Source organism: Ovis canadensis, chromosome 14 (assembly GCF_042477335.2).
Source record: "Ovis canadensis isolate MfBH-ARS-UI-01 breed Bighorn chromosome 14, ARS-UI_OviCan_v2, whole genome shotgun sequence".
Classification (NCBI taxonomy): domain Eukaryota; kingdom Metazoa; phylum Chordata; class Mammalia; order Artiodactyla; family Bovidae; genus Ovis; species Ovis canadensis.
This window is the reverse complement of record NC_091258.1, coordinates 16,812,808-16,838,801: the sequence shown is the minus strand read 5'-3', so window position 1 is coordinate 16,838,801 and position 25,994 is coordinate 16,812,808. Positions and strand designations below refer to the sequence as shown.

Here is a 25,994-nt window from a genome sequence, read left to right as displayed (position 1 = left end):
CCACGGGGTCTCAAAGAATCGGACATGACTGAGCCGCTGAACAACAACAGTGCTTCACTCACTTGCTCTCCAGGGATGATTTCAAATATCCATAAAGACAACTTTTGTTTCAGTCTGGGAAAATCGTACTTTTAGTTCCTCAAGGTCTTTTTTGGTTTGGCTAGAATTTCCTTGCATTGCTCTTGCTAGATTTCCCTCAGGAGGGGTTCTGTCTCCTTGGATAGCTTACTTCTGGTTGATCTGGTTTCTCTCCCATCTGACTGCTGGTGAATCAAGGGTTGTGTACAGGGTTGTTTTTCTCATCTGCTGGTTGATTCTCCATCACTGTCTCTTCAGGTGGTTGACGCCCAGATAAGGTAGACAGTGTATCAGCCATCCTTGTTAGTCAGCCAAACACCTGCTCAACTTCAGGATACAGAAAACTTGGCCCAAATTTCAGGACTGAGGAAGTTCTCACATTTCATTCAAAGCAGGAAGACAGAAGCCCTGAGTTTCCAATGCTGCCCTTTCCCCACGGGGTCCAGGGATCTCTGCAAGCCAAGCATTTCTCAGGATCCACACAATTCAGGGTCTCCCCTAAGACTCCTGTAGGCTGGTCCCCAGGCTCCCTTCCAACCAGAAGCGGGGAGTCTCAGAACATAGTCTCATTGGCAGCCTCTAGGCAACTCAATAGCTGGGCTGGACCATCAACCCCCTTGTTTCAGGAGACTCAATGGGTTGAAATTAGAAGTTGGAGAGAAAGAAACTATGGGATTTTGCAGCCATCTTCCCAGAATTGAGTCCGAATGAAATTAGCAATTATATTAAGTTGCTTAAAAGCAATACCTAGCATCAGATAGCTGCACTGAGAACACGGCTAGTACAGCCAATAAGCAAAAATATCTATGTGTCCTCTTATCTGACTTCAGAAATATCAACAACATATAAGTGTTAGAGCAGGACAGGTGGAGGAATTGAAGACAAATATCACTTTACTTCACTGAAATCCTGATAAGACAATTACATTTAGATTGTTTCTGGTTATAAAAATCCGTAACCAACCCAGATTTTGAGGGTGATCCTGCCTGTTAAAAAATTAGCCTCAACTGTATCTTCCAATCAAGGGAATGACTTCTGCTTTTGTAAAGAAATCTTCTCCCAAAAGTTCTAAAATAAGAAAAGAGTACCAAGGAGTTAAAATTTGTTTGAAGCATTTTTCTATTTATTACCAGAGAGAGGAAACTGTTTCTGGAAAGGATCTGAAATAAATGAAGAACAATTAAAACCAGAAGAGTTTCATGAAACTTGTGGCTCTCAAAACAACAGTAACAACAAAGCAAAACAAAAAACCTCAAAACAAACCTAAGTAGTTTGACCATACCTATGGAAACGGGGCCATCTTAAGAAGGGATCTCAAGGCCTTTAATCCATAAAGATAAAGAAACCTTGCCAGAAAATGGTACAGTGACTCAGTGCCTAAACCCAGCAGGATATTTTTAGCATCATAGGCAAGTACAACTAGGATGTAACAATGACAAAAGTTAGCAGAAAAGGAAAATGGCAAAGCAGACAGCAAATACAGTACGGATAATGTCAGCTTTTCATAAAAGGTATTTATATGCCAACCAAGCCTACTGCTCTGAGATACAACCCTGAGAACTGATTAATGTAAAAGCTATTTATAGCGAGGCATCTCGGGGTAACCTGAGCTTCTCTTTTGCTTTCAGCACGACCTGTCTCACTGGAAGTGTCATTTGACTGGACTTTTACAAAATCACAGTGTCCTTAAGTAACTGAATTAAACTTTCTTGTGTGCCCCCTGGGCTTTGAAGCAGGTTTGACATAAAATACCCCTGTGACTGAGGTCTGTTCCTGAGCTCTTCTGAGGAGGTGCAAAAGACATCCTCTTCCCTCTGACCACACACTTTATTTACCTCTGGCCCAGGTCTCCACTGCAGAAACCTGAGTTACTTCCTGGCTCTGCAGTCTCACAAGAGATAAATGGTTCCCACTGTCCCTGTCTTTAAATATACCAAGGCTACTGCTTGCGATGAGGGAAAACATCTTCAGGCTAAGAAAACTTTCCTAACATAAAAAACAAATCTGTAAACAAAACAAGTAAAAAAAAAAGAACTTAGAACTAAAGTTAATGAGTTTGGATAACCAAAGCCAATGTAATGCAGCTGATTAATTTTTCGAGGAAGATGGACCCAGGACGCAACCTGATTCTTCCCCCCAAGATGTAGCAACCGGTTTCTGCTCTCAGTGCTCTGGCACTATGACATTTCTCACAGACAAAAGTCATAAGCAGTCCCTGTAAACATCACTCAGCCTCTGAACAGTAATTTTCAATCATTTTGCAACAGGTCAAATTATGCTATTATTCAAAATGTGGGCACATTATGCTATGAGAGGTTTTTATGCAATTTCAAGAGTATGTAATGATTTAATGGAGATATTTTTTTTTCCATGCAGTGGAATTGTGACCCAATAAAAGCTTAATGAATTAGCCAAACAACTGTATACCTGCATATTTCCTTTGATTAATTACATCGTGGAGAGATGTCTTTTTCTGTAATCTTTGCTTAAGTAGGTCTCTTAAAGGAGCTGATTGAGGAATCATTCACTTTGGCCTCAGTAGTTAATACATTTTGAACACACTTAACAAAGAAACGACATCAGACTGTCTGCCTCTTCAGAAGGAAGAACAGAAATGGAGTAAGTGTTTCCTCTCTGTCCTCATCTCTACAGATGGGAGTGGACTGTAGGAACGATTTTTAGCTCCAGTCATCATTAACAAGCATCAGGAGCAGCTCTCAAGCAACGAGGATGATTTTGAGGAAACAGTATCTTACTCTGATGACACGGAAACCATCCCTAGCCCTCGGTTATACTTAACAGCCAACACAAGCAGAATTCACATTTCGCTGCCCTTGCTCTGACAGAGCTGTAGACCTTGGGCTGGCCGGACCAGTGTCTGCTGTGTCTGTGCCGTCTCTCCACCCCAAAGGTCCTGTATCTGGACTCCTGTCAATTGCACCCTCTCCCTCTCTCATTCGCCAATGCCTAGTGTTTAATAAATTCACTCAACAGTACTGTAAGGCCCTGATCATAGTTTTATTTTTCACTTATTCCTGATGCAGGTACAATTTCAAGCACATCAGTAAACTAAAGAAATAATTGCTTTCTCCTTTTTATTTTATAAATTATTTGAATTTTATCACTGTCTGAGGGTTTCTAGGTTTTGGCAGCTGATAGGGGTTTTGGCTTCTATCATTTGCTCTCCATTGAAGTGTAAGTAGAGCTCTGTTTTATGATGTTTAACAGCCAAATCCTTGTCAACGGCACACACTTGCCCATCCCACCTGGAGCATGTACTTGGGATCATATGTGCTTCTGACAAAATCCCAGTGTCTACCTTATCATTTGCTCTATAATTAAAATCAGATAAAACATTTCAACATCATGAGTGTTCTTTGCTTTTAGAATATGACACTTCTGATCAATGCTCGTGTATCATGATGAGGAGAAAGGCTATTTTTAAGTTTCTAGGTATGGCCAATTCAAAATGATATAGCTGTATCTGGAAATGACTGGAGCCACGATAAGGATGAAGTCATGCCAGGTACTGAAGATGGTCTATATTATAATTATCAAAATACTAAAAAATCAACCATACAAAAAAAAAAGTGATGTTAAAGTAGACTTTTTATTTTTTTGCTCCAAATGGTACTTCTCTTTTAAAATAAACCCTCCATTATCTTAAGAGATGTTTCCCAATATATTTACACAATTGCAGTGCCCTTAGCTTACTTGGCTCATGTATTTTCCTCACCTCTGGGCTCTGAAGTGAGTTTTACATAAAGGATTCCTGACACATTGAGATTGTTCTCAAGATCTTCATCAGGGTAAGTGGATGTCCGATCTTGGCTGACTACAGACTTTATTTACATCTGGCCTAAATCCCACCACAGTGATCCAAGAGCACTTCCTGGCTCTGCGGCCTCGGTAGAGGGAATGATCTTTAATGGCCATCAATCACCTCCAATATACAAAAGCTCAGGATGAGTGCAAATAATCATCCAGTTGTTACTCAAATAAATCATAAATCTATCCTAACATATTAAAGTATTCAGACTTAGAATCAAGAGCTTCACTTTATAGTGAATTCTGAATATGAAAACCAAATGTAATGTACTTTATTGAATATAGGAGTATCTGAATTCAGCTGCTTTGGCAAAGAGCTTGATCTTCCCATCCAGCTCCCAATTACTAATGACTATTATGGCCAAAGTTACTGCATCCTCAAATATTTTAAGTGTAGTAGAGAGTTAGAGATGGTTTTCATGTCAGATTGATATGATTTCTAAAATTTACCCTCCTTTCAACATCTGCTAGTCATACTGATTAATAGTGACAATGATCCAAAATTATTCCCATGATTCTGCCTAAGTGTAAGGAATGAGTATGGAAAACAGGGGAAGAATGCCCTTTATTTTGGGGGTCCATCTGAAATGGCAGTGGATGGTCATATCCTTGAGTGTTTGTTTGAAAATGTAGGCAAATGACAACTCTAAAATGTTTATTTTCTGCTCCCTTAAAAGAAATATTCAGATATTATAAAATGATATAAGTATTTTACTATTTTTCTTAGCTGCACCATGCAGCTTTCAAGATCTCAGGTCCCTGGCAGAGACTGAACCCAGGGCCATGGAGGTGAAAGATCCGAGTCCCAGCCACTGGGCCACCGGGGTGGGGGTGGGGGGTCCCACGGTATGTTAACTTACTTTACTTTGGAGGGTAATTTGGAGCTATTTTATCCCAAGCAACATAGGGCATACTACACTCAATTAGATACATAGGAACGTCATGTATTATGATTATCTGTATGCCCACTAACCATAAATTCTGTGAGGGCAGATGCAACGTCTGCCTTGCTGAGTGGCACTCCCTGTGTTCACAGCAGGTGATACAGTGTATGTGCTAAATGAATAAGGGAACCAAATGGGCTTATAAAAATGAAAACCACAGTTGGTTAGCATGAGGCCAGGAGAATGTGCCTTGCAGACCTCTAACTGGGTGAGAGGAATCAACTGAGGGCCCCAGGTGCTGGGCTCTGAAACTCATCCTCAGGCTTGGGCCAGGGCCTTGCTTCCCACGGCTGTTCCCAGGCAAGAGCTGTCCACAGCGGGGACTCTAAGGCACACCCACCCTCTGGTGACACGAGGCTCCTCTGGTGGCCAACAGACTCGGCTCCCCACAAAGCTGAAGTCAAGGATGCTTCTAACTGTCCCTCCCTCTCTCCTTCACTGGAAGGCAGGCTTGCATGCAGTCTTGATAGGCTCTCTCCTCACGTTCTCTTTCATAAGTGTCCCCTTGATAAAACCCTCAAGTGGCTAATTTTGTCTTGACAAAATTAAAATTAAAACAGCTTCTTGGAGGGACTGAGACTAACACAGAAACCTCAAGATTGACCAACTCTCTGGAAAATGAATAGCTCCATTTTAGCGTCTATTTTTACCATAAATTAATGTAGCATGTTAAAATGTAATAATATACTACATAACATTTTGTTGTAAATGCATGCATATACCACACCATATGACCATAAATTATTAGTCTCCTTTGAATTACACATGATTTGAATGCAATGTTAGTCTTTGGTCAAGATTCACACCTAAGGATCAATAAATTCATACTTCCATTTTTAGGAGAATGAATTGATTCAGACTCTAAAGTTCACTGCTGAACTTGGACTTTAATCTTGTTTTTCAGCATGAGTGATGTGAGTTTTAATAATACGCTATTCTTGAGTAAAAACATTAACATCTTTAATTCCTTACTAATCTGCAATATTCATTATAAAAAGGGAAACAAGTATCTATATGATGAATGTTATTATTCTACTGTTTGATTAATACAATCTTCCTCATAGAATGCAGGTCAGTTTCCCAATTGTTTTATAATATATTTAACATATTTCTATTCACACAAAGTATTTTCATCAGCAAATCTGGCTTTAAGTTTGAAGATGCTATTTCTTCAAAAATATGGTTTATCAACATTAATCATAGTTGTCAGAATTTTTAATCTTTTAATTTTACATTTTTTGTAAAATGCCTCAACTCAGGCCCTGCTAGACTGAGGAACTCTTGAAATTGAAATTTACTATAATTATTTGATATTTTTTATTACTGTAGTTCAATTTATGTGATTTATGCTATGAAACCACTTGGGATTTTCCAGTTAAGCTTCCAGATAGCTAAGTAGTAGTTTACACATATATTTCATGTCCATCCTAGCATACTAGAAGAACAATTCAATTCAATTTCCTTTATTTGTTTGGAGAACAAAAGCATACAACATTGGCACTTCTCACAACGCTAGAAAGACTATAAATATTTGTAAACTTAAGTATTAACCTTCTCAGAGCCAATATCTTGATCATTCACCCACAGGTTTAATCAAGCATTCTCAAGATTCTAACATTATGTACAGGGAATGTAAGAAATGATATATCAAGGTACAAGTACCGGAAAAGGTCAAAAAATAAAATATTTCATTTACTATCTTGGACAAAATATTCCAGGTTAATGTCAAATATCAAACTAGGAATGAAAACCAGACTACAGGAAGTCCTCCAACCTCACATTTATATCTAAAAAGAAAATCTCTTAAAATTTATTGTCCCTCTTTCCATTTAGTCTTTGTTGGCAAGTATTTAAAAAGCACACGTTTTGATTCTAAAATGGCAAGAGTATGTTTCTATTTCCATGCTATTATCAGAGATAACTGGTGGATAGAAATAAGAATTATAAGGCATTTAGACAGACACTGGGTTATATTATAAGTCAGGAGGAGTGGCTGGCCACTGCCTTCAACAAAGCAGAAAGGATCCAGGCCACAACCTGAAGCATATTCACTAACCAGAAGAATGGCAGTTGCTTTCTCCTCCATATTCTTCTGACCTAATCCTAGCGCTATCATTAGATTACAGTTTATATGTTTTGCAGCTGATTGATATATGGTGTGTTATTTATACCTTTATTATTTGATATTTTGGAAGTGTGAGAGTGAGACCATGTTTCATTATGCTGGACTGACATAGGGCGGACACCAGCATGGTGTTACTATTCAAGGAGGATGCTTGCTCATCTTACAAAATGTCCCGGCTCACAATTACACACACTGAGAAAGTACAGCTTCTGCCTTGATTATCATTCACTTCACAACTGAAATAAGGCAAGCGGTTTCTTTTGGCATGATGAGTTTGTGTGGGGGGTGTGTGTGTGTGTGTGTGTGTGCATCTGGAACATGACTCTCCTGGTCCATGTTCATGCATCATGATTAGGCAAAAGGCCATTCCTCGTACTTACCTATAATCCTGCCCAGTACAAGGGATCTGACTGCACTGAGCTCTGTGCCTGACGCCAGGTGGACCTGCCTCCTCACGCTCTCATCAAGCTACAGAATTGTTACATGAGAGGCAAATATCCACACAGATGGTGTCATTGAGAAGAGGACAGGAGCAAAGGAAGACAAAAGAAAATGATAAAATAGGCAATTGTTAATATGGCCCCAAAGATTAGAAAAACAGAGTTTAAAGTCAGTCATTTATATAGGCGAATGTTATTTTCTAAATTACTTCTATGTACCCTCAGATACCAGTGTACGCTACCTTCTATCCCCTTATATAACTTTATTTTTCTCCACTGTATAAGAAATTCAAATGGAGAAAACCCACAAAAAGATACAAGTTATCTTCACCTTGATATTTTTACGTAGCTGGGTATTTTCACTTGAGTCATTTAGCTAAGAAAGTTTCCTCTATCTAGAGGGCTGAAACATATGTGCTTTTCTTCAAAAGCTGGTAGAGTGAATAATTCAACTTTCTCTGCTATAATTCACATCGTTTTAAAATTCATTCTGAAATTGTGATCATTAATTTCTGTGCAAGAAATATGGCTGCACGTACAGCCATCTGAAGTAAACTGGTTTCATTAGAGTAGCAACAGTTCTGCCAATAGTAGATTACGCTCAACTAAAAAGCACTTCCCACCTGAGCAAAGTAAAACAAATAGGAAAGTTTGGCAATTTTAAGTATCAAATACTATTAATCTCTTAAACAGAATCCTATTGCTACAAAAACTGAACACATTTGATGGTCTATGATCTGTGTAAGGGCGGCACTGGAAGAATGACTTTATTTAATCTATCCATTATCCAGCTTCTGCTGCAGGTCCGTCATGCTGGCAAGACTGCTTCTGTCGTATTTTCTCTGTTACCTCCACAAAGACCACTGCTTCTTCTCTGTTAATCTTTACGTGGTGAAGCTCCCCATCGGCCATGTTTTTGAAATCAAAGTTAACAACATCGGGTTCTTGATATCTATTTAGCTTGTACCTGATCTGCAAACTTCCTAAAGTTAGAGGGGAAAAGTTATAGTTTAGTTAAAATTGTATTTTTTTAAACTCCTTTAAAAAAACCTCAGAGTCCTTTTTTGTTACTTACCAGTTCCTGGGAAAGAATTCACAACAGTTTATTTGGCTGTACACTTTCATCATAATTCCTAGAAGTCAGTTTCCATGTGAAACTGCACTATTTTCCCAAAATTAAGAGCAAATATGCTGCAAATAAGCAGGCTCTTTCTTGCGAATATTTGATTTGTCAAATATGTAATTAAGCATATGTAAATCTTTGTACTAGCCTCTGACTTAAAACAATAAGGTTTAATATATTATGAAATGTCAAACTACTGTGGAATATGGCAGTAACTTTCTGTTTCTGTAATTCATCTTTCAAAAATTATGCCTACCATTCCTGAAATGCAACTGATGAATGCAATTATTATTATCAAATACAGTTTTACTAAAGATACGGAATTTTTTTCAAGTGGTCATGGTTATAGAGTTTGGAATGAAATTAGGGTGAGATGAATAGTTTTACCAAACTTACTGTTAGAGTTAATACTACTCATGTTTTAATTGCCTGCAAAGATGTCAGTAAATCTACTTCACAGGATATCTTTCAGTCTAACAAATATATGTAGAAAAACTTCAAGCTCAAAACATATACTGTGAGGAGGAATATACTTATTGAACAATATTTTTTAAAATTTGGTGTTCAGTGCCCTTGGGCCATATTTGATTTAGTTGAAATGATATAGCTGCATGTTTGCATGTCCCTTTGTTTTCCTCACCCAGACAATTTAGTCATAAAATTTTTTATCTCTAACCCAGATAAAGGGACGAGAACAACAGTAAGTGGGTGTCTGTAGCGCACACGTCCCAAACCACACACCATTATCCTGCACTGGTGCACTAGCATTACCCACGACTACCGTATTGCCAAAAATCAGAGCCAAGGGGTTATTTTATGGACAGCTTCTTATACATAATGCTAATTGGCTAACATTCTCTCAAAACTTCTCTACTTTGATTTGAAGGAAATATTTGTTATGTACAAACAGGCATTTTATTTCAAAATGAACCAAAAATTGGTACTAACAAACACACGGAACAGTAAAGATTTTCTAGCAATAATAAAATTGTATAACAATAATTTAAAATATATTTATATATTTATGTAAATATATTTATATATTTAAATATATAATATATAAAATTTGTATATTTATATAAAATATTTATAATAAATATTTTATCTACATAAATTAAAAATTCACACAGAATATGTTAAATTACCAAAGCTATAAGGCTATAAAGACATTTGAAGTATTTTAAATAATCCTTTTAAATTTACAGGACAGCACTGAAAAAACAAAACTGAATAAATCAAACAGGCACATTTATTTTTTTCCTGTTTGTAGTTTGAGAAGCAAGAACATGAGAAATATCCATATTATTATGGATCTAATGCTCTGATACTATTTTCTCTCATTTGAACAGCACTCACCATTTTTGGCGATGATAACTGAAAGGTACTCTTTATAAAAGGAACTCAGATAGAGCAGCAGGCTTGGCGTCCGTGTTGTGCGGAAGCTAAACTTGATCGTTTCCCTGCTCAGCCTGGTGTCACCATGAAACGAAGCCGCGTGGGAGCTGGAATTCTTACTTAAGGAGTAATTTTCTTGAAAATTGTAAATCACGGATGAGCCAGATCCAAAATAGGCAGAAATCTCTGAAATTATAAGCACATTTTATGTTAAAAAAAATTGAAGACCAAGGATTGTTCAGTGGTCTCAGTTATGATACTTTTTAAATTAAAAAAAATAACTATCCAAATTTTAAAAAATCATTTTACTTACATAAATGATTTTAATACTTAGGATTTATTCATTTAGGATTAGTATTTATTTAGGATTAATATCCTAAATTCATACACACACACACATACACCCAAATATAGTTATATAAAAATGAAGAGGATGATGGAAAGGGCAACTAGTTTGGGATTCCCGAACTCTTCCCTTCCTCACTATACAGGGCGGTGGTTGAATGCGAGCTGCAGGTGCTGCGCAAGGATGCACATCTCCACTCAGCGCTTTAGGCGTTTTGTCTGTTTGTTTTATGCTTACTATCTATAGCATTCGTTTTAAATCCTATATACTATGTGGGTACAGAATAACATTTCTGGTTACACTTTGCAAGATGACCTGAAAATCATTTAGATTCAGAAAATGAAGACATGCTCTTGTAAAGACACGGTCTTAGTTCTAACTTTAAACAGGAGAATTATAGAAAGGCAGAAGCAGTGGTTGATTACCCAAGGTTGATTTTAAACGATGTTATTCCTGATAGAAAGTAGATGATTTGAAGAGTTCATTTTGGCCAACTTTCCTTTAAACAGTCCCTTTGTTTTCATTGCAAGGCAGGGATCGCTTCAGTTTGAGGCCAATTTTCGTTAGTTTCCTTCAGGTAAAGGTTCAGTAGTCCAGAAACACTTAAGTAAAGCAACTGAATTAAATTGGATGACAATTTTCTATGAGGAACTATGAAGGTGTAGCAAATGTTTGTCTATTCACAGAAATCTGTTCAGAACACTAAGTGCTACACTCAGCTTTTCCCTTCTTCCATGACGTGGATCAGTGAACAAGACCAGCTGAAAAACGGTCCACTGTTTCACTTCACCAACAGAAAGTCGGCATTTCACAGAACAAGATGCCTGAGTATCTCTATTTTGACACACATCGATACTCAATGGAAAAGTTATTTCTAGTCCTGTTTGCTGAATAATATTTGTTGGTGCAAACAACAAGGCTTCCCAAATGTCTTTGCATGGCTGGCCATCTTCAAAAATAACAACGCTTGTAATGATTTTAAAAATGAGAACTGCCCCCATGGGACTGGCTGTTGACACCTGTATTATTTAAGAGCATTAACAGTAGATAGAAAAGAGCAGATGGAGCGGTTGACACTTTATACCACTAGAGGCGACTGTTAGAAGGTTTATCATTAAAAGACACTGAGGCAAATATTTAAGTAATGAAATGTCATGGGCATAAAATAGGCAGTTTTCCCCTCCCCCCAAAATGCTCAGGAATGGAAATATTCTTGTTTTAAATAGCTACAGAAAAGAATTGCTGGAGGCTTTATTCACGTTGGGTCGGCCTTGCTGTTGGGGGGACCCGAGTCACACTCACCGTCTGAGCAGAAGGGCCCCGCGTAGGCGGAGGAGGTGCAGTCACAGGAGAACCCGCTGGGCTTCTCCCTGCACGTGCCCCCGTGGTGGCACAGCCTCCCGTAGCTGCTGCAGTGTCCTCCGCAGCCCGGCTCCACTCCCGGGGTCACCCTGGCTCTTTCTTCCAGGTCCAGGGCCTCTCCGTTCAGCTGCAGAGACCGAATGCAACCCAGGAAGCCCCTCTGTCGGGTGGCTGTTCCACCTACAAGGAAAATACTGCGCATGCGAACATGTTCTGAGGTGTTTTGTTCAGGATTTTAAGACCAAGCAAGACTGAGGCCTCACAGAGGCCAAAATTGTGGCCTTAACAGAGAATGGCCGGAGTCAGAAGGGTCCATGATTTGCTACAAAATACTATTAAAAGAATTCATAAAGATAAAATTCATTGATTCATTATTTTCCCCAAAGGTTGAATGTGTTACAGATTTGTTTTCTAAAAGAGTTTTATAAAACTTTAAATTGGAGACTTTAAAAATCAGTCTGTTTTATTTTAAAGAACAAATTAAAGGCTCTATTTCACTTTCATTCAAAATAACAGTGATATGTATTGATATTCTTATGTAGAATCTAATTTTTTCTTGCAATTTTTAATAAGCATATATTTGTGGGTGGAGGAGGGCATGGCAACCTACTCCAGTATTCTTGCCTGGAGAATCCCATGGACAGAGGAGCCTAGTGCACTCCCCTGGGCTCCCCTGGGGTCACAAAGACTTGGACAGGACTGAAGCTTCTTAGCACGCACGAAGGCACTGCACACGTGGTTGTCCTTCATATTGAAACCTGACCCTGATGTGGGACAGCTTTCGTTAGTGAGAATTATGAAGGAATCCTCGAGTTCTTCTGACTTGATTGTGCATTAAAGTGATCTTTTGGTCATTATCCTTTCATCAAAACACGCAGCATCAGATTGAGCGCCAGAGTATCTGCTTTTGTTAGGTGTATTTCCCAGTGAATTTTTTTCAAGTGTTGGACCAGTGCTTATTGTTTTGGAAAGATTCTCAACAATATTGGGGAAGTGGATTAACGGAGACACAGAGTGATGTGACATTTACTGAATGATAGATAACAACATGCACTTAGCAAGCCGCTCTTGAAGAGGTTTTAAGAATTTGGGCAGAATCACACCCTAAGGCAGCGGAGGAGGAAATGGCAATCCACTCTGGTATTCTCTCCATGGACAGAGGAGCCTAGTGGGCTATAGCACCTGGGATCGCAAAGAGTTGGACACAACTGAGTGGCTAACACACACACATCCTAAGACAGAGGTGCTCAAACGTCAGGAATATGAGTATCTCATCGATAGGCTTCTTAAAAATACAGGCTTAGGCTTCCCCAAAAATACTGATTGTGGTGGGCCAGACATAAGGCTGTGAATCAGACTGAGACAGTCACCTGACTCCCATATATAAAGCATCGTCTTGATGGGAATGAAACCTCTGAGTGCACTTGGACATACATCGGTGCCCAGGAATTTCAATAAACAACAGCTCAGAACTTGAAATAGGAAAATAGTGTCCTAATCTAAATAATCTGGGTGATTTACCCAGAAACAGTTAGATGTTCTTGGGACCTCTGAAAAGGAGCTTCATCTTTTGAACAGATGATGCTGTCTCACCACCAGGACTGCATACCTGCTCCGTACCTGTTCTCTCTTCCTAAAATGGGTTCATTCCCTCCTCCCTCACTTCATCTAGCGAGCTCCTAATCTAGCCTCATTTACATAAAGTCTCCTTATTCTCAGAGATTAAAGAGGTGTTTTTTTTTTTTTAAATTTTAGAATCAGAAATTTTCCAGAAAGAACTGACAAAAATATGCCTTTGTCATCATCCAGCAAGCTTTTCATTTGAACAATTTACTTTGTATATTACCAGTGTCTCTCCATCAAAATACACATTCAGTTAGGGCTATTGCAATCACACTGAAACCCCAGCACACAGACCAGCACCTGACACCTAATTTGTTGTTGTTCAGTCAACTCTTTGCGACCTCATGGACTGCAGCATGCGAGCTCCCTTGTCCTTCACTAGCTCACACGTAATAGCATTGCAGTAACTATTTATAACTACAGCTAAATGAACATTAGTCATAACTAAGTATTAATACTCAATTAATTTACTGTTAATAATCAACACACTCATTCATTAAACCAACTGTAGTAGCAGCGGGGAGCATGGTGTTTCAAAAGTTGGAGAGAGGTACATTTCCTCGCAGGGATGTTTAGGTCCCTGGGACTGAGAACATTGATAAAACTCAATGAGTATTTCTGAATAAACTGATTCTATGTTTTTGGATAATGACATACCATGAAGACAAAACTGAAAGAATCTCTGAGAAGCCTGGGACTCATGGTGTTACATGATTCAGATTCATAGATGTAATGGTCCCTGTTCAAATGACTGTATTCATTTATGCCATTCTCACCATTTATTTAAACATAATAAAGTTATATATAGTTCCCCTATATATTGCAATTATTTTTTAAGTAGATAAATTAAGATGTTTATTTGGAATTTCAACACCAAACTCTCAAAAATTCATAGAATGAATAGAAAAGTAGAAGGGCATAGTAGAGCTGAAAAGCACTGTGAACCAATTCAAGACAATTAAGGTTCATACGATTTTCACACAACAGGAGGGTACAAATTCTATTCAAGTTCCCATAGACTATAAACCAGGAGAAACCGGAACACATCCAGGGACATAAAACCAGCTGCAAATGTTTCATGGTCTAAAGGTATTGAGTCAAATGACTGTATTCAATGTCTGTATTCAAATGGCTTCAGCTGACATAATGTGTACCTCTTCAATGAAGAATATGAAAGTCTTAAGGGGGTGGGTGGCATATGCTCTATTTATAGATCCAGATTTAGTGTGGGATGGAGCCAGACAGTGTACAGCTCCAGGTTCCTGGGCAAGGCAGGGACGAGGTGGCGTTATCCCAGAGTTTCAGAATCGCTGTCACCCTTGCTGTGCTCCTCCTGCGCCTCCTCAGTCTTCTGCCATCCCTGGTGTCTCTCTGCATCCCTCATCTTTGGGACATCTTTTCCTTCCACATCCAGCCTGCTGCTATCTTGACTCAGTAAGAATGTCTAGGGCTCAGTCAAGGGACAGAGATTCTTGGGGCATCCTTGCTGGAGTTCTCTTTCCTGGGTAAGGAGGGTGGCCGGTAGCCTTGGTTCTAGCTCCGGCCCAGGCACTCTTTGGAGGAGGGCCAGATGCTATGAAGTCTGCATTAGAGGTGTGTATTCCTGGTGTATTTCACTGCTTCATGTTACAGTATTTTAAATCACGGTGTAGAGTTTATGGTACCCAGCACCACTAAATCACAGTCTGTTATGCATTTGTCACTCTGAAATATCCACAGGCTCTCTGATTTAGGGGTTTATCTCAGTCTGCCAGTGACATAATAATAACTAAATAACCTGGAGTCCAACAACTGAAGACATCCATTTTCATCAGCTCCAACTCATTCATTCTTGTTTGTTTTCTGCTGCTTTGTTGCAGATGAGAAACTAGAGGCACAGATAAGTTCAGGGACTAGCCTGTGGGCATAGCTGAGAAATTTTAGAATAAACACGTTTAGTCAGAGGCAGAGTTAAGACAAAAACCTCCAGTTGGGGATGCCTCCTTCCTCTCCACACCAAAACTCGGTCAAAATAGAAGAGTTCCATTTTCTTTTCCTCAGATCACTTTCAATTTCAATGGCATTTCAGTCCTGCTAGCATTATTCAGCAGCTCTTTTCTGGACACTGTCTGACACTGGAGGTACAGAGTTACATACAGTGGGTCTTGGTCTCACAGATCTCACAGTCTAGTAATGGATTTAAGAAGGGAAACATGAGCATAGAAAGAGGTAGAAAGAGATACCAAGTGCAGAGGACGGGGATATTCACAGGTAGAAATATATGCATACACATGCGAAATGCATGCTTAAACAGCACTTGTAATAGTGAGAAGAAAATCAACACAGTTTGTAAATAAGATTTCTTGATTCTGTACTTTTAAAGTGTTTTGTGTGTGTGTCTGCTCAGACACTCAGTCATGTCTGACTCTGCGATCCCATGGATGGAAGCCCACCAGGCTCCTCTGTCCATGGGATTTCCCAGGCATGTAGTGGGCTGACATTTCCTTCTCCAGGAGATCTTCCTGACCCAGGGATCAAACCTGTGTCTCCTGTATTGGCAGGCAATTCTTTACCACTAAGCCACCTGGGGAGCCCTTTTAAAGAGCTTATGTTTGCCTAATTAAATGGCTTTAAACTACATTTTAAAATTACCAAGAAAATGTGGTGTCCAATTAAATAAACATTTGCAGCACATGGGTATTAAAGATTTTTACTCTACCATTAGGCTTCAAGTTACTAGCCTTTCATTGTAAGATGTAGCTGTTCAGGAAAACATGGTTCATGTAAATAGGGTTGGACTTGAAAGCTTAATTAGACATTCCAAAGACTTCTCCAGGTTAGAGGATGTCCAATTAAAATGAGTTGCAGTTTGATTAATTGATTCTGGATGTTTCTGCTGAGTTATTATGTTTGGAACCGTCTTCCAATTAATTTTCCATCAATTTACCTGCCATACTGTATCAGATATAATGGATTCTGGAACTTCATATACACAGGGTATTTTGTGAAACAAACACCCAACCTTCCTATGTGGATGAATACAACCGAATCTGTTCACTTACACACAGTATTGGGATATTGCACCTAAACAAGTGTGCTAGGTGCTGAGTGGAGACTGAGCCCAATCCTTTTATCACGTTCCATGCTCTCAGGAAGTTAGACTAAGTGACAGATGCTATTGTCACAGAGTCCAAGCTGGCTCTTTCCTATGCCAATTTCCCACTACTTCTGTGGCAGGAAGACCTTTAATTTTTTAACGGCAAATTATTTATGTGATGCGCTCGAATATAACTGAGGATTAACTGGGAACTGTGCAATCCATCCAGGGGCCTTAGAAGAACAAAGAAAACAAGATCCCTCAAAACCCAAAGTTGCAGAGGCTTGTCGGGCAGAGAACAGGGGCTCTCTCTGAGCAGGGCACTCTGCAGAGAATGGCAGGGAGGCCCTGGCCACGGGCCTTCAACGGGGGCAGGAAAGTGACTGGGCATGTGGGCGGGGCCGGGACCAGGTCAGGGGACTGTGCTCTGCACACCACACAGCAGATCTTCCCAGCCATCCCCGAGGTCCAGGGTAAGACACGGCCTTGCAGCAACAACAGCATCAGTTCATGTTAGTGCTGAGGCCGGACGCCCAGCTATAGTTTTGCCGTGGAACATTCCTTACTGAACAAAGCCCTGCAAGGCTGGGAAGAGCAGGACTGTTCTCCCTCAAGTTCAAAGAGCTGTGACGGCGGAAAGAGGTGGGTGGTGTAAGAAAGCATGCCACAGGCAGAAAAGTCAGTCACTTTTCCCTGAACCAGAGCCAGTGATGAGCACGGGTCCTGGTGGCAGCAGCAACAGGGAAAAATGGGTCTACTCAGAGTTAAGGCCACAGTGCTGAATAGTTTGACCATACTAAGGCCTGTTTTTCAAAGAAATGAAACTTGGTGCTATTCATCATATTCTCTGATCTCAAGAGATCCCATCTGAATTCTGATTTTAGTCAACAGTCACTCAAGATTTGCCACTGGACAAGGAAAAGTCCACTGGGAGCTTCTCTGGCTAATCATGAAAATGACATCTCAAAGAGAGAAGAAAATATTTGAAATAAATGATATGATTACATTACAGAGCAACACAACTTTTATTGCACTGAACTTTGGTAATGAGGGAATGTATTTATGACTACAAAGGAAAATTAGCCTGTAATAAAAATTATTCAAACATCAAGTTGTTTGGCATTCTCTTCCTGTAGCTATATTTTAGCCTATCAAAAACAAACAGAAAGCAAAGAGAAAGAAATCTAGAATATATTATAATTAAGAACTTCTGCTCATCAAAAGACATCAGCAATGTGAAAATGCAAACCATAAAGGAAAATATCTATAATAAATGAATCTGTAAAGGACTCATCCACTATATATACAAAGAACTTCTAAATTTTTTTAAAAAGAAGACAACCCTGTATAAAATGGGCAACAAATATGAACAGCCACTTCAAAAAGGATGATATCCAAATGGCCAACAGAGATTTGGCAGTGTCTCCTAATGCTTGACATATGCTTATTCCTATGACCCAGTACATAGAAGGCAATGGCCCAGTAAATCCACCCTAGGTACACAACCAACAGGTATACAAGCATATGTTCACCAAAAGACCAGCACAGGGCTTTGTATTTGTAATATGCAACTTTATGCAAACATTCATCCGCAGTAAATAAATATATCTTTGTTCTGGTTCTGTCCTGGTACTTTCCTGTGGCTCAGCTGGTAAAGAATCTGCCTGCAATGCGAGAGACCTGGGTTCAATCCCTGGGTTGGGAAGATCCCCTGGAGAAGGGACCGGCTACCCACTCCAGTATTCTTGGGCTTCCCTTGTGGCTCAGCTGGTAAAGAATCCACCTGCAATGCAGGAGGCCTGGGTTCAATCCCTGGGTTGGGAAGATCCCCTGGGGAAGAGAAAGGCTACCCCCTCCAGTATTCTGGCCTGGAGAGTTCCATGGATTGTAAAGTCCATGGGGTTGCAAACAGTCAGACAGGACTTTCACTTTTACTTTTCTGGTACTGTCAGTGTCCCCAAAGCTCCCCAGGCAATGTGAATGTGTGACTAGGTTGAAAACCAGCCTTCAGAGCTTCAAGATGTTAGAGTTCAGCATTAACCTTTGTGTACGGTATTTAGAAACTGTTTGCTCAAGATAATAAATATTTGTAGATTTGCTGCAATTCAAATGCAATGCAAATGACTTCTGAGTCTATGTCAGGAGTCCTTACTTCTCCTTTGGGTCCTAGTCCCAAAGTATTGAAATGAAGTTTGCCCCATTTAGAAACCTTCCAGTGAAAGAATTCAGGCTGCAAACAAAAATTGCAGAGTTGGTTGAATGAAAATCAATTCAAGGCTAATTTAAGACGCTTCTAAGAAAAATGCTGAGTTTACAAACCAAAATAGAAAATGACCACTGTCACATTTCAGCTTAAAAAAAATGATTGATTCTTTTCTCTGCATCATTTCCGTGGCTAGAGAATGGCTGTGGGTGTGTAATCACAGCAGCGACTCTCAACATTGAGTCTCCCATGTCTACAAGGTCAAGGGCATATGTTTAATCCACCAATCAGCATTGAGTTGCTAAACTTATATTTTAAGATAGCAAATAGCATCTCTGAATAGGACTATTTAACTAAGACATGTCATGAATCACACACAAACAAAAAAGGACAGAGGGAAAGAACGTGAAAAGGTTGGTAAAGACCTAGCGCCATAATTTAGAACAAGATTGGAGAAAGATGGGCTACAGATAGGAGGGGAATCGTCATTTTTACACTAAAAAGCAATGTGATGGCTGAGATTTTCTGGGGGGAGGGAAGATGTTCTAGTGCTTCTCATCTGACCATCACATCAATGTTAACTTTTTCATACAAAGATTTCCATTCATGATTTCATTACTCCTTCACTAATCTAAACTGCATGCCATCCTACAGTTTAGATTAGTTAAAGATAGTTATGCTAATATCAGGAGCTACACGGATTGTTCAAGTTCTTGTTTTTTATAATTCTGTGGTATAGTTCAATCTCTGAAACTATATACCACTTCCTTATGCCTATTTCAACTGCCATGTATAATTGTTGCTCAGCTGAATCACATTTTCAGTCATGCTTTCTATTTAGTTTTACTGATTTTGCTCAGAAATAAAAAGATTTTGCTCAGAAGCATTAGTCTTGCCTCAGAGTTTCACTATGAGATGTGAACACACTTTATTATTGGTCCTTAGAGGACAGAGTGAAGCAAGCGATGGAGAAAATACACCGGTTTCCTTCATGTGATCCTATTGCCGTGCTCACTTCTGAGAGGCTGCCAAAACCTCTCATCTCAAAAAAAGGTAACGTAAATCAACATAGACCTGGCTATGGTAGCACAGGCAGCTGGAGAAGATAATTTAAATCAAGATTAACATATATTCAAATATCTGCAATGTTTTACTCGTAGGGAAAAGTGTTGAAGAGAGTGTCTCAAACAAGCAAATTTCTACACTGTTGAAAGTTCTACTGTTTCGTATTTGTAGTACTGCAAAATAACTTGATTTGGTATTTGAAATGTTCCACAAGGGGTTTGCTGTTTTGTGCTCTGCTGCTGCTGCTGCTAAGTCGCTTCAGTCATGTCCGACTCTGTGTGACCCCACAGATGGCAGCCCACCAGCCTCCCTCATCCCTGGCATTCTCCAGGCAAGAACACTGGAGTGGCTTGCCATTTCCTTCTCCAATGCATGAAAGTAAAAAGTGAAAGTGAAGTCGCTCAGTCGTGTCCGACTCTTAGTGACCCCATGGATTGCAGCCCACCAGGCTCCTCCGCCCATGGAATTTTCCAGGCAAGAGTACTGGAGTGGGTTGCCATTGCCTTCTCCAGTTTTGTGCTCTATTTGGTCATAAACAAGAAGGTGAATTTTTTTTTATAAAAACTACTGAATGCTGCGGTAATAACAAAATCTAACTTCGACCAACTGATACACTAACCTTGGCCTTTCAGCTTTGCCTTATTTATAAAAACTGTGCTTCCACATAATTTAAAATATCATCATCATCACCATCATCAGTGTCTCAATTTAAACATTTTTATTAGGAGAAAAAGTGATGCTGGAAACTACAGGCTTACTCTTTTCGATTACACTTATCTCATTTATTTGTCCTGATCCCCAAATACAAATGATGGTCATTATACACCCTTGAAAATACTGATTTGTCATAATTATTTTTAATATGGATGGGTGAACTACAAATTAAACTCTTGAACCTGTAAGTAAGGGAAATGAAATTGCCCTTTAAGATTTTAGCCAGAAAATCAATTATATTGGATTAAAGCAGAGATTCCCAGTCACCCAAGAGTCAAGGCTCTGAGAGTTGACTTAACTCCAACAATGTGAAGGCATTAATATGTGGGGAAGCAGTTTCTAAGAGAAGATCCCTCTGCATCCGTCACGTGTTGGCAAAGAACACGTGAACAAAGCAGCCCGACTTCCCGGTGACAGTGATGGTGGGTGGGAGGAACCTCACTGGGGAGGCGGGCTATTTTCTCTGGACTATGAAGAATACCCAGGGGTCTTTTCCAGGCCGGCGAGACTGTGGTTTGGACTGCATATGTGGGGCCAGGGAACAGCTTTAATCCTGGTGCAAGTTAGGATAAAGGAAGAAGACAAGATAAGCTAACTTCAGGTGAAATTAAAGACTGAGAAATGATGTGAGTAATGCAGAGAACTTGCCAAAGGATATTAGCAGGAGTAAATGGAAAACACTAGCAGCAATAAGGAACTCGTTAGTAAGTGGTGTACACCTCCATTTAAGACATATCCCAACTCTCTTTATTGCCATCTCCCCTATGGCCCATGTTGCCACGATCTCTCTTAGAGACTAAAGCCATGGCCTGCTTCTACCTTTTTCCTAGCAAGGGAGAAGGTAGAAAACAGAAATTAGACCATTCTACTCATCTGAGCCTTTAGAATAAAATCCAAAGTCCAGACCATGGCCTTACAATATATAACTCGACCTCGCTTTGCACCATCCTCTCCTCCCACACAAATTCCGTCCTCAGACACCATGACTTACTCTTTAATTCCCTAAGTTCATCTCAACTGCCTGGAATGCTCCTCCTTTGGATGTTCACAGGGATCCCGTTCTTACTTCCGCTGGCCTCTGTTCCAATGTAAGGTCCTCAGAGAGGGCTTCCATGAATACCCCACTTGAAACAGAAGTCTGCAAACAAAACTGCCTGATGTCTTATTCTACTTTTACTTTCTGTATTTATCGTTATCTGAAATTTTACATATATGTGGGTATGCAAGCTTGTGTGTGTATATATACATTGTTTTATATATATACATATATATATATGGAATGCAAGGTCAAGTGGGCCTTAGGAAGCATCACTACGAACAAAGCTAGTGGAGGTGATGGAATTCCAGTTGAGCTATTTCAAATCTTAAAAGATGATGCTGTGAAAGTGCTGCACTCAATATGCCAGCAAATTTGGAAAACTCAGCAGTGGCCACAGGACTGGAAAAGGTCAGTTTTCATTCCAATCCCAAGGAAAGACAATGCCAAAGAATGCTCAAACTACCACTCAATTGCACTCATCTCAAACACTAGCAAAGTCCTTCTAGTTACTTGGAGAATTCAGAATTCTCCAAGACAGACTTCAACAGTATGTGAACTGTGAACTTTCAGATGTTCAAGCTGGATAAAAAAAAAAAAGGCAGAGGAACCAGCGATCAAATTGCCAACATCCGTTGGATCACCAAAAGAGTTCCAGAAAAACATCTACTTCTGCTTTGTTGACTATGCCAAAGCCTTTGACTGTGTGGATCACAACAAACTGTGGAAAATTCTGAAAGAGAGTGGAGTACCAGACCATCTCACCTGCTTCTTGAGAAATCTATACACAAGTCAGGAAGCAACAGTTAGAATTGGACATGGAACAACAGACTGGTTCCAAATAGGGAAAGGAGTACATCAAGGCTGTATATTGTCACCCTGCTTATTTAACTTATAGGGAGAATGCATGAGAAATGTTGGACTGGATGAAGCACAGGCTGGAATCAAGATTGGCAGGAGAAATATCAATAACCTCAGATACGCAGATGACACCACACTTATGGCAGAAAGTGAAGAACTAAAGAGGCTCTTGATCAAAGTAAAAGAGGAAAGTGAAAAAGTTGGCTTAAAGCTCAACATTCAGAAAGTTAAGGTCATGGCATCTGGTCCCATCACTTCATGGCAAACAGATGGGGCAACAGTGGAAACTATGATAGACTTTATCTTTTGGGGCGGAGAATCACCGCAGATGATAACTGCAGCCATGAAATGAAAAGATGCTTGCTCCTTGGAGGGAAAGCTATTTCCAACTTAGACAACATACTAAAAAGCAGAGACATTACTTTGCCAACAAAGGTCTGTCTAGTCAAAGCAATGGTTTTTCCAGTAGTCATGTATGGATGTGAGATTTGGACTATAAAGAAAGCTGAGCGCTGAAGAATTGATGCTTTTGAACTGTAGTGTTGAAGAAGACTCTTAAGAGTCCCTTGGACTGTAAGGAGATCCAACCAGTCCATCCTAAAGGAAATCAGTCCTGAATATTCATTGGAAGGACTGATGTTGAAGCTGAAACTCCAATATTTTGGCCACCTGATAGGAAGTACTGACTCTGGAAAAACCCTGATGCTGGAAAAGATTGAAGGCGGCCAGAGAAAGGGACGACAGAGGATGAGATGGTTGGATGGCCTCACCAACTCAATGGACATGAGTTTGAGTAAGATCCAGGAGTTGGTGATGGACAGGGAGGCCTGGTGTGCTGCAGTCCATGGGGTCGCAAAGAGTCAGACATGACTGAGCAACTAAACTGAACTGATATTTACATATGTGTTTTTTTGTTTTGTCTTATTTGTCTTTATTTTGTTTTTTATTCTTTTTTGGCTGCCTCTTGCCTTTTCCCCTGAAATATACTCTCAGGAAGGCAGAGAACTACCTTTTGTCTTAATGAGTGCTACATCAAAATAGCTGTGATTATTACTAGCTTTTTTGGTACTAGTTTTCACCCATTTTATGCTAATTCAGTATAACTGTTTAATTATAATTTAAATTCCACTGAATCTTCCCAAAGGAGAAAGGTATTTTCATCTAGAAATAAAAAACATGCTGACTTAACAGTAATGTTGTAAATTGACAAATTCTGATGTTACCTTGTATGTATTATTCTATTAACTTGGTTGGGGTCCTTTCCTAAGAGTTGTTCAGTCTTATAGTAGAGGTGAAGATAAAAATAGACACTTCTATGGCCTCATGACAATCAATGATGCATCTCTACCTAAGGCTGCAAGACTTTCTTTCAACATGAGTCCATTTTTTAATATACTCACATTAACCACTTCTTTTTACTCAGTTAGCTATGAGTAGGAAAGAGGAGACTATATAAAGAGATTTTTCTCAATAGACGTAACTTTTTCCAAAGATCTTTCTTTCTGCTTTTCCTTTTAATTTTCAATGATTTTGAAAATACATTAAAGATTTCAATTTCTAAAACTTTCTAATAACACAATCATGCTTGAATTTAACATATGGGAATGTAAAAATCCTAACCAATATTCCCCATAAAGATAAAATCTCTTAGATCCTTATTAAAATTATAACACATGACTGATGGCAAAAGATTCAAGTCTGCCTAATATATCATTCTATATCATAAGAGTATTTCTATCCATTACAACTACCTGAAAACAAATTAAGGCCAGGGTTCCTATCAGACACAACACACAGTGACTCCATTTCTAGGAAGTTAAAATTCATACCAAGAATGAAAGGTCATGCCCAGGCAAACCACAGCAGATTTCACTGAAAAATTCGAGGACTGTTTCAGCTTTCTCAATTTCTAAGAACAGGAAGGCTATTTGCTAGATCCTGACAGATTTTAAATTGCCATACCTTTTGCTGTGACCATCTCTTATTGTTTGTAACTCAAGAAATATCTGTGTCAATTTCCTGACTGAGCTCCTAGCATGTTATTAAAAGAAAAGTTAAGTATTTCCTCTCATGTTTTCTTTATTATTTCCATACCCTTTAACCAGCTTCATCCTTCCCAGTGATAGAGCTTAAAACAAGGCCATTAAACAAGAGAAGATGTAATGGGGATCTGATGAGAATTTTGCTCTAAAACATAACTCTTACAAAGGCTTGAAACAGTTTCTCATAATTTACAATTTATCCTGAGTGACAGTGTTGCCGTGTCCTCATTTACACTAAAATATGTGAAAAGTGATCAAGTAAGAGATAATTCCTTGAACTTCATGGTCAGTAAGTCCTGTAACTAGCAAAGATGTAAAACAAACACACCCAGAAGGATTCTCCTATCAAGTCTATAAATACTAAGTGAATGTAATTTGAAAATAAAGGAACAACATTTGGATATAAATGTAAAGTAGGCGATCAGAAGGCATCAGAAAAATTCAGAAAATAATGGACACCAGTAGAACTGGTATAACTGGTCAAACCATGGATGCTACAACAGTTTGCTCATGCTAGTTTTTTTTTTTTTTCCCCTGCCATTGGCTTGTTTTTGGCAGGGATCACTGGTTGGCGTCAGCTGGATTTACAAGGAGGGTTCTTCGACTTCCTGGGGAACAAAGGTAAACAAGTCCAATATCATACTAAAGACACTAACATTTAAAAAAAAATTGGAACAAGCCACATAATCTGGAAAATTAAGAATATTTACGTTAAATTTATATGGCACCCTATGTTAATTACATCTCAACAAAACTGGAAATGAAAAGAATGAGGGTTTAGGAATTAGTCAAACACAAATGTGAATTTCATTACTAGGTGGGTTTCTGAAGGCAAGAGATTTCAGCCTCCTGCACCTCAGTTACCTTGTCGGTAAAACTGGGATAATATCCGTTGCACAGGTTGGTTATGAGGAAGTAGTAAAAACACCCAGTGCAGCCTGGAACACAGGTTCTCAACAAATGGTGGTTTGGGGGTGGTGTTATCATTATCTTCTCAGTTCAGTTCAGTCCCTACGTCGTGTCCGACTCCTTGCAACCCCATGGACTGCATTGTTATCTACAGTTGGCATTATTTTCTTTCGGCCCATCTCTGCACTTACATCATGCAATTAAAGACAAATTGTCCAAAGCAGGGCTTACCCACAAAGAGCTGACTATTGAGCTGCAGGAGGACATGCCCATCTGCTGGGGCCGGCTGTGTCCTTGGTGAGAGCTGATCCACTCGAACTGAGGCCTCTTTTATGTTCCTCTCAACCCTTACATGGTGCCACTGGTTGTCGTTGAAGTGAGTGGGTGACTGCACCGAGATTTCAAAAGGCCCATTTCCCACATCAAATGAAAATGTCACAACTGCAGGAGCTGGAAGCGTCAGACACGAAGATTGTTCATGTTAGTCCCCGTGGTGGGGGTCTCAGTCTTCAATACCCTTGGGAAGAGCCCCATTGCATCAACAGTCACTAAACATGAAGATAATGGTTTGCATTCTATGGAAGAAACCAGGGATGTCGGTGTAGAATAAACATGGAATGAGACAGTAAAATACGTTTGTATTTTGGGGGGAAAATGGATTCTAAGAAATTAATCACTGGAGTTAATTGTTCATATTGACAAAAACTAAAGCTATTTGTTTGTTTAGTCTCTCAGTCATTTCTGACTCTTTGGTGACCCCATGGATTATAGCCCACCTGGTTTCTCAGTCCATGGCATTTTCTGGGCAAGAATACTAGAGTGAT

At 39.4% G+C, this 25,994-nt stretch overlaps 1 protein-coding gene across 1 annotated transcript in view; it reads right to left on the bottom strand.

Annotated features, from left to right (window-relative positions):
• CNTNAP4 (contactin associated protein family member 4) overlaps positions 1-25,994 on the bottom strand; it is a 289,562-nt gene that overhangs the window by 13,036 nt on the left and 250,532 nt on the right. The window contains exons 17-21 of the mRNA XM_069549623.1: positions 25,402-25,620; positions 11,582-11,821; positions 9,895-10,119; positions 8,265-8,398; positions 7,356-7,443 (exon numbers count right to left, since the gene is read on the bottom strand). Coding sequence (XP_069405724.1) covers positions 7,356-7,443; positions 8,265-8,398; positions 9,895-10,119; positions 11,582-11,821; positions 25,402-25,620 — 906 coding nt within the window. The remainder of the gene's footprint in view (positions 1-7,355; positions 7,444-8,264; positions 8,399-9,894; positions 10,120-11,581; positions 11,822-25,401; positions 25,621-25,994) is intronic.